This window comes from Erithacus rubecula (assembly GCF_903797595.1).
Source record: "Erithacus rubecula genome assembly, chromosome: 1".
Taxonomy (NCBI): domain Eukaryota; kingdom Metazoa; phylum Chordata; class Aves; order Passeriformes; family Muscicapidae; genus Erithacus; species Erithacus rubecula.
In genome coordinates this window covers 34,008,188-34,024,638 of record NC_136658.1, presented here as the reverse complement: position 1 = coordinate 34,024,638, position 16,451 = coordinate 34,008,188, and the positions used below count along the sequence as shown (strand labels likewise).

The following is a 16,451-nucleotide window of genomic DNA, read 5'->3' as shown; positions in this document are numbered from 1 at the left end:
CTCACTGCACAAACTGGATGTTTGGAAAGTGACAGATAAAGGAGACAAGAGGGAGGGAATCCACAAGGGTTTAATGGTCCCATGCAACCTAAGAGAAAAACAATCCACTTTGCCTATGTCCCACTTTCTTGAAAACCTCACGGTTACTGCAGCTGCTGCATTCATAGACAAATAGAGTTGGAAGGGACCCACAAGAATCACTGAGTCCAACTCCTGGCCCTGCTCAGGACACCCCAAGAGTCACACCATGTGCCTGAGAGCATTGTCCAAATGCTCCTTGAACTCTGTCAGGCTGGGGCTGTGAGCACTGCCCTGGGGATCCTATTCTGTGCCCAAACACCCTCTGGGTGAAGAACCTTTCCTTAAACCGGGGAACTGTTATCTGAGCTTCTCGTTTTTGTACCTAAATCTCCCTGACACAGTTCCATGTCATTTATGAGATATTTTTAATATTTCCTCTACTAATGTGATTTAGAACTTTCCTCCCTTATCTATCAAACACCCTCAACATGTCTGTAGGACTAAATGAAGAGAAGCGTCTTCAGACTTTCCATCTGAATTTTTTTCCTCTTTATGTCAAACAGTTTGAGCTTCCACAGCTGTTTAAAGACTATGCAGTTAGATATCTGCTTTTCATGCTCAGAGGGCTATATAGCTTCCCCTCATTGTTCTAATAATCATGTAATCCTCCAAGTGTTTCTCTCCTAGAATAAAAAAATGTCACCACCTCCTCAAGCCTCTCTTGTGAAAAGAAGCTGCTCAAGCATCAGAGTCCTACAGAGAATTCTGATAAAATGATCCTGAGCAGAGATCACTGCTCTGTTCCTCTCTTGGAGAGGGTTGCTGAAGTCCTCCAGCTCTATTCCTCATTTGCTATCACAATTTCCTTTGCTTACATTACAAACTGCTTAACCTTTCCCAGGAAAGCAGCTACCTGAGACTTCAATTCCATTGCATGTAAGTCTGGGCTCTCCTGCCACAAATCTTAACAAGCTGAGTTTGTGTAGCCTACTTTCCCAGTAAAGAAGCCTAACTGAAATATAACTGGTTTTTGCCTTCTCAGAAGACTGGGTAGGATGAAACAACAAGTGCTGAGCTCAAGTTTGATCAGTTGCTGTTATATTACCATGTAAAGAGTTTTATTTCTACTAAAGAGGAAGCTAAACTTGATACTAAATGAGTGTCAAGAGCTGAGTGTTGGAAAAAAACATCCTCTGTGCAGAGGAATGTCCCTATTCTCTAGCACAGGACTAGGTAGTCCTTAGCAAAATATTCTAATTCCTGAGGGAGCTTTTCCTGTACCTCTCCTGGAAAGAAATGAGTTTAAATGAGGATTAGCTGCACTGAGATTCTGCCAGATATCTGATCTAAATTCTTTTGCTTTTCTTAGTCAAGTCAGCCTTTGTTTAACACCAATGAAAGTTGTAAATTACTTTCCTGAGGTACAGGAGAGAAATTCTTGTTCCTTAAATAGCTGTCATCATGTGTGTTGCTTCACCCCTCACTGACAAACCAGAGCAATGTTTGGCTAGAGATATTTTTTTTCCATTCAGATTTAGATCTCCAATGCTGTCCAATGTTGCAAACCCCAAGTTATGGATGAAACACAATGGGCTGTCCTGTGTGCTTTGTAAATGAGGAAATACAAATGCAACCATGTGCTGCATTGAAAACAGAAGTTAGCATTTGATGGAATGCATATAATGTGTTAAATTTCTCAGATTCATTTTTGCCATGGTTTGTTGCTACAAACACAAAAAGATCACTTGAAGTTGGAGATAGTAAAAATGCCAGCTGCTCCGAAGTTTAATAACTGCTTTTCCCTGAAGAGGAAGATAACAAGCAGATTAAAATGGACTGCTGTGGAGATAGCTGGACTGACACTGTGGAACCTGCTTTTGTGCTCTGCAATTCAGTTCTTTTGAGACTTAAAGATTGTCATTATTGAGGTTCACAAGGGCATATAAGACATAAATCACATTTATGGAAGTGAAGTGATAATTTCTTTTGATGAATAGGAGGTAGCTACATGGGGTGAGAAAAGTACCTTGTTTTCTTGTGATTTTTTACAATTTGAACAATTACATCAGAAGTGCTGCAGGAAGGAAATGCTAGCTGTCTGCATCAGAGCTCATTTTGTTTGCTGTGCCACAGGGAGCTTCCTCCTCCTCCAGCATTAAGAGAGTAGGTGAAGACTAACCATGCAGCTTTTGTGAAGTCTCAGGGCAGTATAACCTTTCCTTTCAAAAAGCAGTAATTGTTGTCAAAATGTGTGGTGTAAGAAGTGATCCATTCAGTAATTGTATTGGCTGAACTAAAATCTTGCAGTAAGATTGATATGAAACCTGCACTTTAAATGGAAATATTTGAACTAAACCTGCTATATAATTGACTTTTATGAACAGGATGGATCATTACAGACATCTAGTCTGAATAATGACATGGCAGGTGAGATTGCCAACTGCTTTATTTCACATATAATCTAGAAGATGTCTGTTTAACCTTTCTCTGGTCATTCCCCTAAAGCAAGGTGCAGCAGCAGCACTACAAGTTATATGTATGCCTAATCAATAAAAAATAATATTTATCTCCAGAGCCCAATCCCTGTCCTTATTTCTCTCTGTATCTGCCTCTCTATGGTCTATCTGTGGATAGTCAGAGGACACATTTAAGATTACTTTAAATGCAGGTGCACCTTCAAGTGTAGTATATATACTCAGTCCCCCTCTGCCCACTGGAGGAGGGATGCTCTAAACCTGTATCCTTCACTTTTGCCTCTATCCATGGCATGTGTTATGTGATGGGTGATGTGACCCTCCAGGGCTGTTCCTGCATCCCTTTGGTGCTTTGCCATTGCAGCTGCTCAGGCTGACTGAAGCAGATGTTAGAGCCCAGCTCAGTGTCTTGGTGCATGGTTTGCCTTTCAGCCCCAGACACTTGATATCACAGCAGAGATACTGGGGAGCTGTTTCTCAGCAACACCCCATCTTTCCCACTTACACTCTGCTTTCCATGGATATATTTATGTGGTATTTCACAGTAAATGTGAACTCACTCTGCCCACATACTGAGCCCACTTGGAGTGAGTCAGCTCCATCAAACAAGCTGAGTAGCTCTGGTTAACATGCTACAGAGCTTTAATAGGGAAAGGTTAGCAGCTCTGCTTGGTACCAAGAGAGGGCTTGTGGTCACAGAGGGAGCATGTGTCCTCCTGCACATTTGTAAACATCCCCAAGGGAACACAAAATTAAAAATGCAGAAATTTCTTTTCTGAAAACTTCCATGTTTGGGTTCCCCCCCCCCCCCATCTTCTCTACTTATCTGCACTGTATCTCGCACTTGTTGTAGGAGTTTGTGTGTGCCAAGAGTTTGTGACCAAAGTAATTCCTGGCCCACCCTCATCTCAAACATTCTGCTGGAGAGTAATTTTCTTCCTCTAAGTCCCTTGTGATAGAACAGAGCTGCTTTCTGTGTGCAGGAGCTGCTGTGACAAGGTGATTTTTTTTAAATACCAGGGAAGGGTGAGAACTGGGCTACCTTGCTGCTGTGCCACAGACCCCACTGATGGGATGTAATTGTGCATAATGTGCATAAAATGTGCATAATCCTCTTCCCAGGATACTGTCCCTTGACCTGCCTTTGTCTAATAGATTTCAAGTGGCTCCCAGCTATAGCTCATTCAGCTCCAGAAAAATATGACTTCTAGGCTGTGTCATTTGCAAATGTAACTTCAAAAAGCAGTAATAGCCTTGCTATGCCCATATCAAGGAATAAAATTAATCATACAACTGTTGTTTATAGTGTGAATTTTCCATTTTTAGACTGCTTTATTATTAGCTGGTGTATTATTGTACTGCAATTTCCATATCAGCTGCACCTCAGTGGAAAGTTTTGGTGTCTCTTGGCTTTTGTATACCAAAGGGAGAAAATAATTCTTTGGCCTCATGCTTTATCAGTGTTGTCTCTCACTGGAGACATTTCAGGGTAAAGAATCATTCATTTCATGTATCAAACAAGTCTGGAGACATGGTGTTGTCTTATAAGAATTTCTGATTATTCTTTTTGAATGTCTTTTCTTCAAATGTTCCAAATTCTTGAAGCAATTACTTTTTGACTTCTAAAATAAGTTCTTGTTTCCTGTCAACATTTCAAAACAAGAGAATAACTTGGGTTTTTCTTGTGCCATTTTTTGGTTTAAAAACCCTGAGATGACATTAAAGAGAAAACAAAAATGTTCTGTTTCAAAAGCAGAGTAAAAAAAGAGAAGCTTTTATTTTGACATCTCCTGGGAGTGAAAATCAAACTTTCACTTGTTAAAGCATTTTTTGCAACAAAATCACTTTTTTCCACATTTGCCATAGTGCTACTTTTTTTTTTCTTTAAGTGGAAGAAGGTGCTGGCATTATGGTGAATATATTGGATCCATGGGGACTGAAAGTGTCCATAAAGTTGGCTGAGGGAATGGGATGCTGCTGCTCAGAGATGTCCATCTGTGTCTTGCCTTTGCTATTCCATAAGAGTGTAAACGAAACAATTGCTGCCTCCTGTGTCTTTGATGCAGGAGAATCTGTATCTCAGTATCTTTGGTGCCTGAGAATCAGAGTCAGAAGCTAAGGATATGCCAGGTGCTGCCCAGAGCAGTGCAATGGGATAGTCCCTTGATGACAGAGCTCACACCATGCACACAGGACAAGGCACAACACAGAAAGAAAGATAACACAGGAGAAAGGCCAAGCACCTGTGCTCTGGGACTGCAGTAGTTCACTCACTAAGGAAGAATATGGAGGGACTTGTCTGAGTGCCAAAAAGGTGTAAAAGATTGGTATAATGAACATTTTGGAGGGGTACATGAGTTCCTTAACAGTGATTTGAGGTTAACCAGAGAAGGGCCTTCACAACAGAAACCAGTTGATCTGATGTGAAAAGAGAAAAGAAGCAGAAGGGTATGGACAGAGAAGAACACTTGGAGTTAAGAACATTGAGTTAATGTGATGGTGGCTGCAGCAGTATTCTGAGCTGTGCTGCTATTTATGATAGCTGGAGAGAACAGGTAAGGGTGACATCACTAGAATTGGTAATCTGGATCTAGCTCTAGACTAATATGCAAATTGTCTAAGAAATACTGGACTTTAGAGAGGCAAGAGACTGATATCCTACACATCTGTGAGTCTTCAGAAATTTATTTCTAAATTCCTTGTTCTAAAACCAGACCTTTGAAAGTGATCCTCATTATTGTAATAAACCCTGCCCATTGCTGCAGAATTGAGGAATAGCATGAGGAATCAGGCCCTATTGCACTAGCTGCTGCATGGGTATAAAGCTGAAAGGAGATTTTTAATGACATCTTCTATTCCCTGTTGCTATTTAGCTTTTCTTAGGGAAATTGTTGGGTTGGAGTGTGGAAATCCAGAGTTATAGAGGTATGAAATAAATGAGAAGAAAGCTGAAATATCCAAAGGACAGAAGCAGGGAGAACAGATGAGCATACTGCATGCCTCTAGAGATGAAATGTCTAAAAGATCCAGCAGAGAGGAAAGAGTTCCTTCTCAGAGCACAGAAAACACCCCAGTGATCTCAAGTGGGACTGTGGGCTCATGCTTTCATGGCCTGTGCAGCTGCTCCTTACAGCTTGTGTGGGTTGACTCCTCCCTTGTTATTCCCTTGTGCTGACTGTAGAGCATATCTGAATAGTAAAGAGATTTGCAATTAAGAGAAATGCTTCAGAGAGCTAAAAAAGCTCTTGTTTTTGCTGAATTTATATTTTGTTGCATCTTTTTCCTTTTAATTTTTTTTAAGCCATTAAATTAACAATTAATAATTTTCAGGGTGGTCACCTGCTTTTACCAAGCACTGAGATTTGATCCCTACATCTTCTAGCAACTAAGGAGGCGAGGAGCCTGATTAATCATTGCTAAGAATGCTGTTGCTTGGGTACCTTCATACATCTGCATACATCTGCACTACTGAGAGGGGATGACCTAAAAACCAATGGAAGTGTTTATAAGCCAATGTTTCTCTTTCACCTGAGTGACCTCAGGTGCACCTCTGCTTCATCTCTCCTTCCCTCCTTTTGTGCATCAGGCCTGGGCAGGGAAGGTGAGGGACAGCAGATGGTAGGCTGACTGTTGCTCAGTTTAGAAAGCAGCTCCTAACATTTGGCTCACACCTGTCAGCAGACTCCGTATACACTTGTTTATCCTCCTCTGTACCATATGTTTCCATGCAAAATCAGTTCCAATGATCTATTGCCTTATTGCTATCACTCCTATTATGGTTGTAACTGAGCATTTCACAGTCATTAATGCATTTACCCTGACAGCATCCCTGCTGCGTAGGCATCTAATATCACCCACTGTACAGATGGGTTAGCTCAAGCTCAGATCCATGCGTAGCCTCCTTGAAATTGATGGGAAGGAAACCCATCTCCAGGGGATGGAAGTTTGGGAGAGCAAGCTGCATGCTGGGTTTCACCCAAGGAATTTGTGGTGGAGTGAGGAAATTCCTCTGTGGGATCCTACTTGCATGCTTAAAGTGCTGGACCTTGATTTTCTGACACAGAGCTGCTCCCTGCCTCTGCAAACCGAGCAGAACTGTGGTTGTTGTCATCAGAAGATGCAGTCAAAAAGTTAATTAAAAGCCCATTGGCCCAATGTAGTGACAGCTGTCAGCTCAAAAGTATCCTGCCCAAATGACAAAAGTTGATAAGGACCAAAAAATGGGCTTCTGCTGCTCTGGAGGCTGTCTCTTGCTTCCTCTGTTCTTTGTATTACTGGAGAAGAATTCCTTCACAGCCCTTCTGTTCTATGTAGGAGAGGAACAGGGTTTTCTAAATTGTACTGTATGTACCTATCAGTCACCTGCTTATTAATTATAACTAAAAGCATGATTAATCTGTCACAGATAGGGCTGCTAAGTAACCCGAAACAGGCTAATGCATTTCTGTCACCTACACAAAAGGCAGCATTATTCTCAGATTTTACATCTGTGTGTACTAAGGCCCACATCCAAGCAGCTGCAGAGCACTGGTGATGCCTTTCTGCCACAGGTGGGATGAGGTTGCATCATGCATATTTCTATTGCCCCCACAGAGCCTGTGCAGTGGTTTATTCCCTCGACACTAGCACACTTTAATGAGGCTATCTTTTGCAAATAATTTTAAAATTGTTTTAACATTGATAATAACTACAGTCATGGGAATTATTTCCAGGGAATACTGGAATAATAACTAAAACTGAAATTCCTCTGTGAAAAGGGTCAGCATGAAGGCCAAGGTGCTACTTAAGATCTGCAATGAGTAGGAGCTAAGGTGCATAGGTGTCCTACAAGTGTCAATGTCTGAGGAAAACATTCATTTGATATAACACAATATATTTTTTTTCTCTTCTGTATTCCTTTTCTCTAACTCTTCAATTGATCCATTTATTTTAATAGCCTAGATGTTGGAAAGTTAATTTCCAGGCAGCAACTTGAGATTAGTAACCACACTTGAAACCCTCATACATCCATCCTGTGAAATAGTCAGTGCATAGATATGCTAAATCACAGCTAAGCTACACTGTGTAAGTTTTAAAATGTCCTCAAGAAAAGCTTTTCACATAAAAGATTTTCAAAACTGACACCTCCAGAAAACTAATTATACTCTACATTATGAGAAGCAGAAGACATGTAGGTCAGCCATTGAATGAACCATTCCACTGAGCCTGGGTGACCTGCTGAGACTTGATACCCCATTTCTGGATGGGTAAAATATGAGAAATATAAAAATTAGGCTCATTAAATATATCATCTATTTATATGTATGTGTATATATATACATATATATATAATTAGATATAAATGGTATTATTTTTTTAAGTCCTCTTATATTTTAAATATATATGAGGAGAAAACACCCAGCTTCAATTTTGTCTTTTTACACCTACTAGCTTTTTGGTTAAATAAGATAAAGTTTTATATAAGAGTTTTGGTGTGAACTGCCTGAAACTGCAAGATTATGCTTGCAAGTTGTAATCTGCATTCCTCCTGTGCTGCATGCCTCACTGGCCCAAATGAAGAAACCATTTTGATCTTCATCTCATAGGCACCTTCCTGTATGCAGGCAGAGTATCAGACAGTAGTTTTCTGAGCATGAAGATTTATGGAAGTTTGTGCAGGGTAATAGTTTTTTGGGTTTTTTTGTCCTAAGCAATGCAGTAGTCAATATTCAGTGGAGAAAAAGTAGAAGATGGATAAGAAAATATAAACTGCTCCAAAACAAGTGTTGTTTGTGTGGCTTTTATGTGGCTTTTACAGTACTTTACTTTGCTTTTTTTTTTTTTTTTAATTGCTCTTTAGTCATCACAATTTGGTGTAAATGCAGTCCAGAGTAAACTGTTTGTAGCCATTCACATGTACTATAGTGACACAGAAATTAAATCTTGGAATGATGCCCTTAATGTGGCAATTTCACCAGTTTCCTGCAAAACTGTGCTCTCCTACCCTTTCTTATTAATAAACATGATATCCTTCTGTTTGCTCTCCTTTCATTCTGCACAGCTGTACTCTTCTCTTTCATCAAGAGAAAGTAATAATTTTGTTTGTCACATTTAAATACAGATTTTTTTTTCTTTATTTATGAATAGCAGGCTTAGATTTTCCTTATGGAATAGAAATTAAAACAGCCCTGACATTTAGAATGTAAAGGAATTGCTCCAAAAGATTATAGTCGTGTTAAAATGAGTCACTCACTTTTGATCCAAACTTCCTGACATACACATCCATATATATTAATAATTATGACATCACCGGAGAACTATTTTTGCCTTTTTAATAAAAGCTGAGTGCATTTGTCAACTCATCAAATTATATTTAATCCAGTGAACATACAGATTGGTTAAGCAGCACAGCTCCTTTCTGCATGTTTGAAAATGTTGTGGGTGTAAAATGTTTGCACTCTTTGAAATGCACACTGAAAAAAAAAAAAAAAAACCAAAAACCAGATAACGAATTAGTTTTGCTGAGGAAAATGAAACTTACCTGTCAACAAATGCATGGTGCAGCACAAAGACAGGATCATTGGCAGAGCCCTGCACTTCCGACATGGAGCCGTTCATGTAGATGTGGAGCGCGTTGTGCAAACCGCTCTGCGCTGGGTTCGAGATCGCGGTCTGCGGCTCCGCGAAGCCTGTAACTCGAGAGAAAAACGTGTGCTGAGCTGACACTGGCTGCAATGCCTTTCCCTGAAACAGTCAAGATCAAAGCACTTACTTTCCCCTTCATTTGCATTCAGCTTTTTAGACAAGAGCTTAGGAAAAGTTGTAAAGGAGTGCAAACATATTTCAAAGGCATAGCAAAGATGAAATTAAAATAAGCTGAATTAAAACTCCTGCCATGCAGCTAATGCAGCATGTCAGCAGATGTACTGCTTAATTGCGTTGTATTTTTAAATGTCTTTGTTCATTTTGGCTGGTAAAATGCAGCATAATCCCTATAGACATTTATGTGTGGACATTTACTTATAAGTTGAGAAAACTTACTTATTTTCATTTTTAATCTTACTTATAGGCTCCTAAGATAGATAAAACAGGGTATTTTATCTCATCATATACTCAGTCATTTATTAATGTTTGTCTCTACAGAACACATTCTTTTATTTATAGGAGCCAGCACAATGCAAGCTATAATCTCTACAGAAGGATTTGGTGAGTAATCAATAATCTTTTACAGAAAGATTTACAGGATGGAAATTTGCTGTTATTTTGGAGGACATTTAAAAGATTGGCTTTAGGAAGAGTTTAAAGGCCAACTCCCAAGCAGGAAATACTGGAAGATGAGTTTCTGCATTAGTTTTTATCTTGGTAGCATGTCTATATTTAACTCTGATGTTATAGCCCTGCTCATCATCTCATCATGCTTCCAGTGTATTTCAATAACTCCTAGCAAAAGCTTACTCAACCATCTGATCCTTCTTTGGGATTTTCCCAGAGAATAGAAGGAGAAAGATGTACTGTCCTGCTAGTCTGTTTCAGAACCTGATGCTAGTTCTGATATTTGATCCGTCACAAAATCTCTCATATCTGTCTCTTTTATTTGGTTACTGAAGATGTCTTCTTCTCATAATTTCTGTAAGCTGTTTAAAGCATACTAGAGGCACATTAGAACTTCTTCACAATTTAGTTATCAAATTAAAAAAAAGCTGTGAACAATATGATCATTGTGTTGATCCTCAGTGTTTCCCAAATACTGTTGCAGTTTATCATATCTACAAGGTGGAGAAAATAAAGATATTATCTTTATTGGAAGTTCCTAATGTATTTTGATCATGTGTTTTATTTACTTATTTGGATCATGAACTAGCATTTTAATGAGAATCACTAATATACTTTTTGAAGTGAATCTCCCAACAGTCTTGCTATTTGATGCCATGGCTCCCACCACAGGGCAATTTCTCACTTTGCAAGCTGGATTCTTTTTGTAGTGAATCTGAAATGTGCCAACTATCAGTGGGTGTACAGTTCAGGGAACTGAACTACAGCTGGTATGAAAAAAACCCTTCCCTGTGGAAACCCTAATGTTTAAGATGGAATTTGGGTCCACAGTTTCAGCTGTTTTGTTCTGGATTGGCTCCTCTCTGAGTCATACAAGGTATTAATTGAGATGTGGCTACAGTTGCCTTATGAGTAGGATTGTGCTCTGAACTTGGAAACCTGAGTTTTACACTCAGCTGGTACTCTATGTGAAATTATTGCTCTGCTTTGTCACTCTAAATTCCCTCATTGGGCTTTTTGTTGTTAATCAACCTCTTCAAACAAGGGGAGAGCATCTGGTAAAAATCCATTGTTATTTATGATAAGATAGCATCTAAGAACCAAAATATTATAATAACCATTCATCTTTCTGAGTCTATAGTATGACAAAGTTTTTGAGAAATTCAGGGAAAGTCAGAGTTGAAAACATAATTAGGACATGTGGAGAAGGTAGAGTTGGCTTACTATGAACTTTGTAAGTCTTTAAAGTGAAGTAAGTCTGAAACAAAGAAGAATATATCAACACCTGCAGATTTTAATGCATCAGATAAGGACCAGGACTCTGGAGGAATCTGCTTAGTGACATAAAGACCAAAGGACAGAAGATCTTGAAGTGAAAATTAGGCCCACAGAAATCTGCATGATGGTGAATACTGTTTCCTAGCTATCAAATCAGGGGGAAAAGCAGAGCAAAATATTACTTATGAAGAATGATGTATATTGGCAGTCTGTCCAGAACTCAGAGGAAGCAGTGGCAACAATTTTGGCTTTCCTGCTGCTGGCCATAGCACATGGTTATTGGAATTTAGGACATTTCTGTGATCAGTAACTGGATATCCTATATCTGCATATCATTCTGAAGCAATTCTTCCCCTTACATTCTACTGCATTAAGTATGTAAATATGTTTAAAGGAATAAAAACTTTTTGCAGGGTCTGGGCAGACAGCTAGATGTTTGATATCAGACTTTGGATGCTTCTTGCATTTCCTAATGCATTGCAAACACTTGATCTAATCATTCATAAAAATACACAGAATACTCATTTTGGCTCTGGACTGCTTTTCATGGAACATCTGCACATGAGCAATTTATCTTAATCATCAAAGTCTCTGTACTGGAACAGCTTTAGCCACCCCACCCTCCTGATCCAGATAACTGGAGTGCATCCAGTCAGTGTCAAAGGTGATGTCATGTTTAACCCCACATGTGAGAAGTTGTAATATCTGATCTCCTGTTATGAAAAATCCATATAAATTTTTAAGTTAGCAGGAATAAAGCCATGATGTGATGTCACTGTATCTTATTAGCTTGGGTCTTGTTCTTTTCTCTCAGACCTTTTAAAAGACTGCAGTACAATCAGCTATGCAGGATGACATACTGGAGTAGAGTCGCCCAAAAAGCACATGTGAAAACTTCACTGCTTTTTCAGAGTGCAGGAAACTTTGCTGAGGTAGCTGCAGTAAAATCACCTCTAAAGCAGATGTGAGACTACAGATATAAGCAGTGAGCTGAAATAAGAGTTCCTTGTCTCTATATAGGGGAGCTCTTCTTCCTCCAACTGCCTTGCCCCATGCTGTGCCTTCCTCTCCTCTGCACTGACTTTACCTCATCAGTCCTTTTGTGAACTGATTTCACTGACTATCCTGGCAGTAAACTACCCTGGAGTGTGGGATGTCAGGGTTTTTTTCCAGGCCACTAAAATGCAAAATCTCATGTAAGGATATGATGAGAGCAAGTGACGGTACCAAAAATGAGGGAGAGTGACAGACAAATGGATAGAGGAGACTGCAGTGAGCTCTTAAATCATCTTGGCCAGTACATTGGCTGTAATATTGAGACATTCTTATAAGCCCTTTGTTGATTATGGTGCATCAGAAATAGCTATCAGGACATACATCACTGAAGTGAAGTTTCTCCTATGATTTGGATGAGAGAAAAATCACAGTTTTAGGGCTTCATAAACCTCATTCTGCTCCTGCTCATAACAGGATCAGCAACAGTGATTCAGTGGATTTGAAGCAGCTTTACTGAGCTAGGCCAAATTAAATCAGGTGGGAATTTATACCAAAGTTTATTATAATAGAAACTAATGGTGCTGCTCAAAATTGAAGCTGCCTGACAGTTTTTGGGATGGCATATAGGCGGTTCTCATTGAGCATGCAATTAGGTCAGGTGTATGTCTTTTAATAGAGTACTTGATTATATTAACTGTGGATTTTGCAATCTACTAACAGAGACCATAGAAGTCCAAGCACGATCAGTCAAGTGCAGAACTTTATGTGCTGAAAACAGGTAATGTTTTCCTCAGTTGCTCATTTGCCACTGACTGAAGTGTTGTAACTACACTTAGCAGCAGGTATGCAGAGCTTGGAGAGCATTAGCACTGCAAAGTGCTACAGAAATGGAGGATCCATTCCAGCAATTCTATCTGCTTTAATTATCCTGGGGAACTGCTTAGCATCTCTGGCATCCCTAGTATCATTTAGATACCTGTAACAGTTTTGCAAGTGTGTTTCTGAACTTCAGAATGGTATTTCTTACAAAATAAATTTTAGTTTTGTGTGACTTTCTAGGCAAGTGGTAAAGACAGTTGGTATTTTAAAGATCAAATTCTGCTTTGTATGTTGCTTTAGAGGGGATTGATTGCACCCCCAGACAATTTGCTGAAAACACTAAGCTGGATGGTTGATCTGCTAGAGGGAAAGAATAACAGAATCAGTGAGGATGGAAAAGACCCTTGAGATCACCCAGTCCAACCTATGACCAAACATTCCGAGTCTACTCAACCATGGCACTAAGTGCCATGTCCAGTCTTTCCTTAAACACTTCCAGGGAGGGTGACTCCACCACCTCCCTGGGTAGCCCATTCCAGTGTCTAATCCCACTTTTTTGTGAAGAAATTCCTCCTAATGTGCAACCTAAAACTCTCCTGACACAGCTTGGAGCTATGTCCTCTCATCCTGCTGCTAATTACTGGGAGAAGAGACCAACCCCACCTGGCTACAACCTCCTTTCAGACATTTAGAAGGTCCCCTATGAGCCTCCTTTTCCTCAGGCTAAACAACCTCAGCTCCCTTAGCAGATGCTCAAAATCCATGTGCTGCAGACCCTTCACTACCCCTATAGCCCTCCTCTGGACTGGAAGAAAGCTCTGCAGAGGGATCTGGATGGGCTGGACTGACAGGCTGAGGAAAATTGAGGTCCAACTAGATGAAGTGGTGGTTCACAGCATGTGTGCTACAGGTTTGGGGAAAAGGGGCTGGAAAGCTGCCCACTGGAAAAGACCTCTTGGTTGATAGCAAGTGAACATGATCCAGAGTGCCCAGGTGTCCAAGAAGGCCAGTGGCACCCTGGCCTGGATCAGCAGTGTGTGGCAGCAGGAGCAGGGTAGGGATTGTCCCCCTGCCCTGGGCACTGCTGAGGCCACAGCTCCAATGCTGTGCTCAGCTCTGGCCCCTCACTGCCAGAAAGACACTGAGGGGCTGGAGCGTGTCCAGAGAAGGGACACGGAGCTGGGGAAGGGTCTGAGCACAAAACTGATGGGGAGTGACTGAGGGAGCTGGGGGTGTTTAGTCTGGAGACAAGGAGGCTCAGGGGGACCTTGTCACTCTCACAGCTGCTTGAAAGGAGACTGCAACAAGATGGGGTCTGTTCCTTCTCACAGGCAACAAGCAACAGAAGAGGAAGTTACCTCAAGTTGCCACAGGGGAAGTTTAGAGGAGATTTTAGGAAAATTTCTTCATGAAAAGGGTGGCTGGGCATTGGAATAGGCTGTTGAGATAAGTGGCATGAACACCATGCCTGGAAGTGTTCACAAAACATCTGGAAATGGTACCTGAAAATATGGTTTAATAGTGAAAATGGCTGGTTAACAGCTGGACTTGGAGACCTTAGAACTCTTTTCCAATCTTAATGATTCTGTGATTCTATGGTTTAGTGATGGACACGACAGTGTTGGATTTATGATTGGACTCAAAAACCTTAAACGTCTTTTCCAGTCTAAATGATTCTATGATCCTCTGAGTCCAGCTTTTTCCCCATTCCCCCTGAGTATGATTTTTCTTTAATAAAATTTTCACAATTTAGAGAAGTTCAGGTCAGATAGATGCATCTCCTTTAAAACAGGAGAAATATAAGAGTTTTAAGGCCATTTTCTTGAAGCTCTTTGAAGTCAGTGATGTTCTTCTAGCTTATATTTGTGCAGTATTTATGCCATTGGCAAATTCACAGGGAATTTTTCAGGGTTAAATCTTACGTCCTTTCTCAGGTGGTGTTATTACTGTAATCTCTCTAGAGTGAGCTAGCTGCAAGATCCATAGAATTTGACCTATGAGACTGGAGTAAATGGAAGTTTGTGATTATATAATTTAGACCATTTCACGATCCACTTATTTTTCCTTACAATTTGTCTTGTATAGTTTCAATATGATCTGTGCTGAGTAATCTTTCTAGTTCTCTAGCAAAGGTTCTTTGCAACTTGATGACATTCTGTCAGTGTGCTGCATAAATTTACCTAGAGGTGAAGGTTCAAGCTGGGTGAGGAATGTTGGCTGTAGCTTGAAACTTTTTCAATTAGAAGTTTTCTGTTGGCTAACTTCATTTTTAGAAACCATTTTTTCCTACAGCTTTATGAATTGCTATGAAAATACTTGGAAAAGTATTCCAGATGAAAATTCCTCATTTCAGAAAAAAAAAGGAAAAAATGTCCTATTGGAATGAAATTACATTTTGAAATGTTTGATGTTTGATTCCATTATTTCATGACAGAATAGCAGTAACAATACATAATTGTGACAGACAATGGAATGCTATGACATGGTTTGGCTTGATAACATTTGTCATGAGTTAATTCAGGAATAATGAAAGTGATACAGGGTTTTACAATTTTTTACATGTTCTTCTGTGACTTTGTACAAAACTTAGAAAGCCCTGATTTTCATTTGAAGTTGCTGTGAATAAACTAATTTAAACTGTGGAATCTGCTCATAAACGAAAAAGAAAATCTAAATTTTCAGCCATCTCTTATTCTTAGGAAGCAGCATTCAAGGTGTCACACACCAAAACTGAACTGAAAAAAGAAGCCAGATTGCTTAATTTGCAGTCAGCTAATCCATATCTGATCTTTCTGATGCTTTTAAACTAGGCTGATTTTCTGTTCTCTTGTATCCATGAAGTTTCTAATGTAATGAGAAGTGTTCCCCAGCTAGGACCACGAATCAACAAATCCTATTTAAAATAATTGCTTCCAGGGGCAAAGTGTAAACTGCTCTTAACCTATTGTTTTTCATTCATAACAGAATCTTGTCAGTCAGATTGAGAGGGCAATACATGGGCACAGCCTCATGAGAGTGTTTTATTGAACTATATTGACCTTTACTCTCTACACTCTGGCTGTTGTGATACAAATTCTTCAGTGACATAATTTCTGTCCCTCCAGCAGCACTTTATGTTAGTCAAACAGAAATTTCAGCCTGCCTTGTTGTCATCTGCTTCATAATGATGCTTATACTTGTCCCTTTGAAGGATAAAAGTTTTAGCCTTTTTTCCAGTGCACTGAAGAATGAAAAAGCATAAAGTTTTGCCCAGAAGGGGATGTTCTATGTGATAACAAATATTTTTCATTACAGAACTGAAACTGAGGTGCAAATCTCACATTGGTGTAGATCAGGAACTGCTCAATTACAGTCACCAGATAAGTTCTGAATATCTTTCATAAACCTAGAGTAACTCCAATAAAGTCAATGCACTTACTTTGGATTTTCTTGGGATCTGAAAGGAATTAGAATTTGACCTTAGGTGTATTGGCACAAAATTGTGCAAATAAGTAAAGCAGGGTTGAAAAATGTTTTGCTTTGAAAAAGAACAAAATGTTAGGATTTACAAAATGTTAACAGGTTTGTCAAAACATAGTCAAGAAGAAGGCACAGACATGTAAATGCAAATCA

The 16,451-nt window shown here is 39.7% G+C and overlaps 1 protein-coding gene across 1 annotated transcript in view; it reads right to left on the bottom strand.

Annotated features, from left to right (window-relative positions):
• Positions 1–16,451, bottom strand: part of TYR (tyrosinase) — a 42,694-nt gene that overhangs the window by 13,772 nt on the left and 12,471 nt on the right. The window contains exon 3 of the mRNA XM_079321040.1: positions 9,016–9,163. Within this exon, the coding sequence (XP_079177166.1) occupies positions 9,016–9,163 (148 nt within the window). The remainder of the gene's footprint in view (positions 1–9,015; positions 9,164–16,451) is intronic.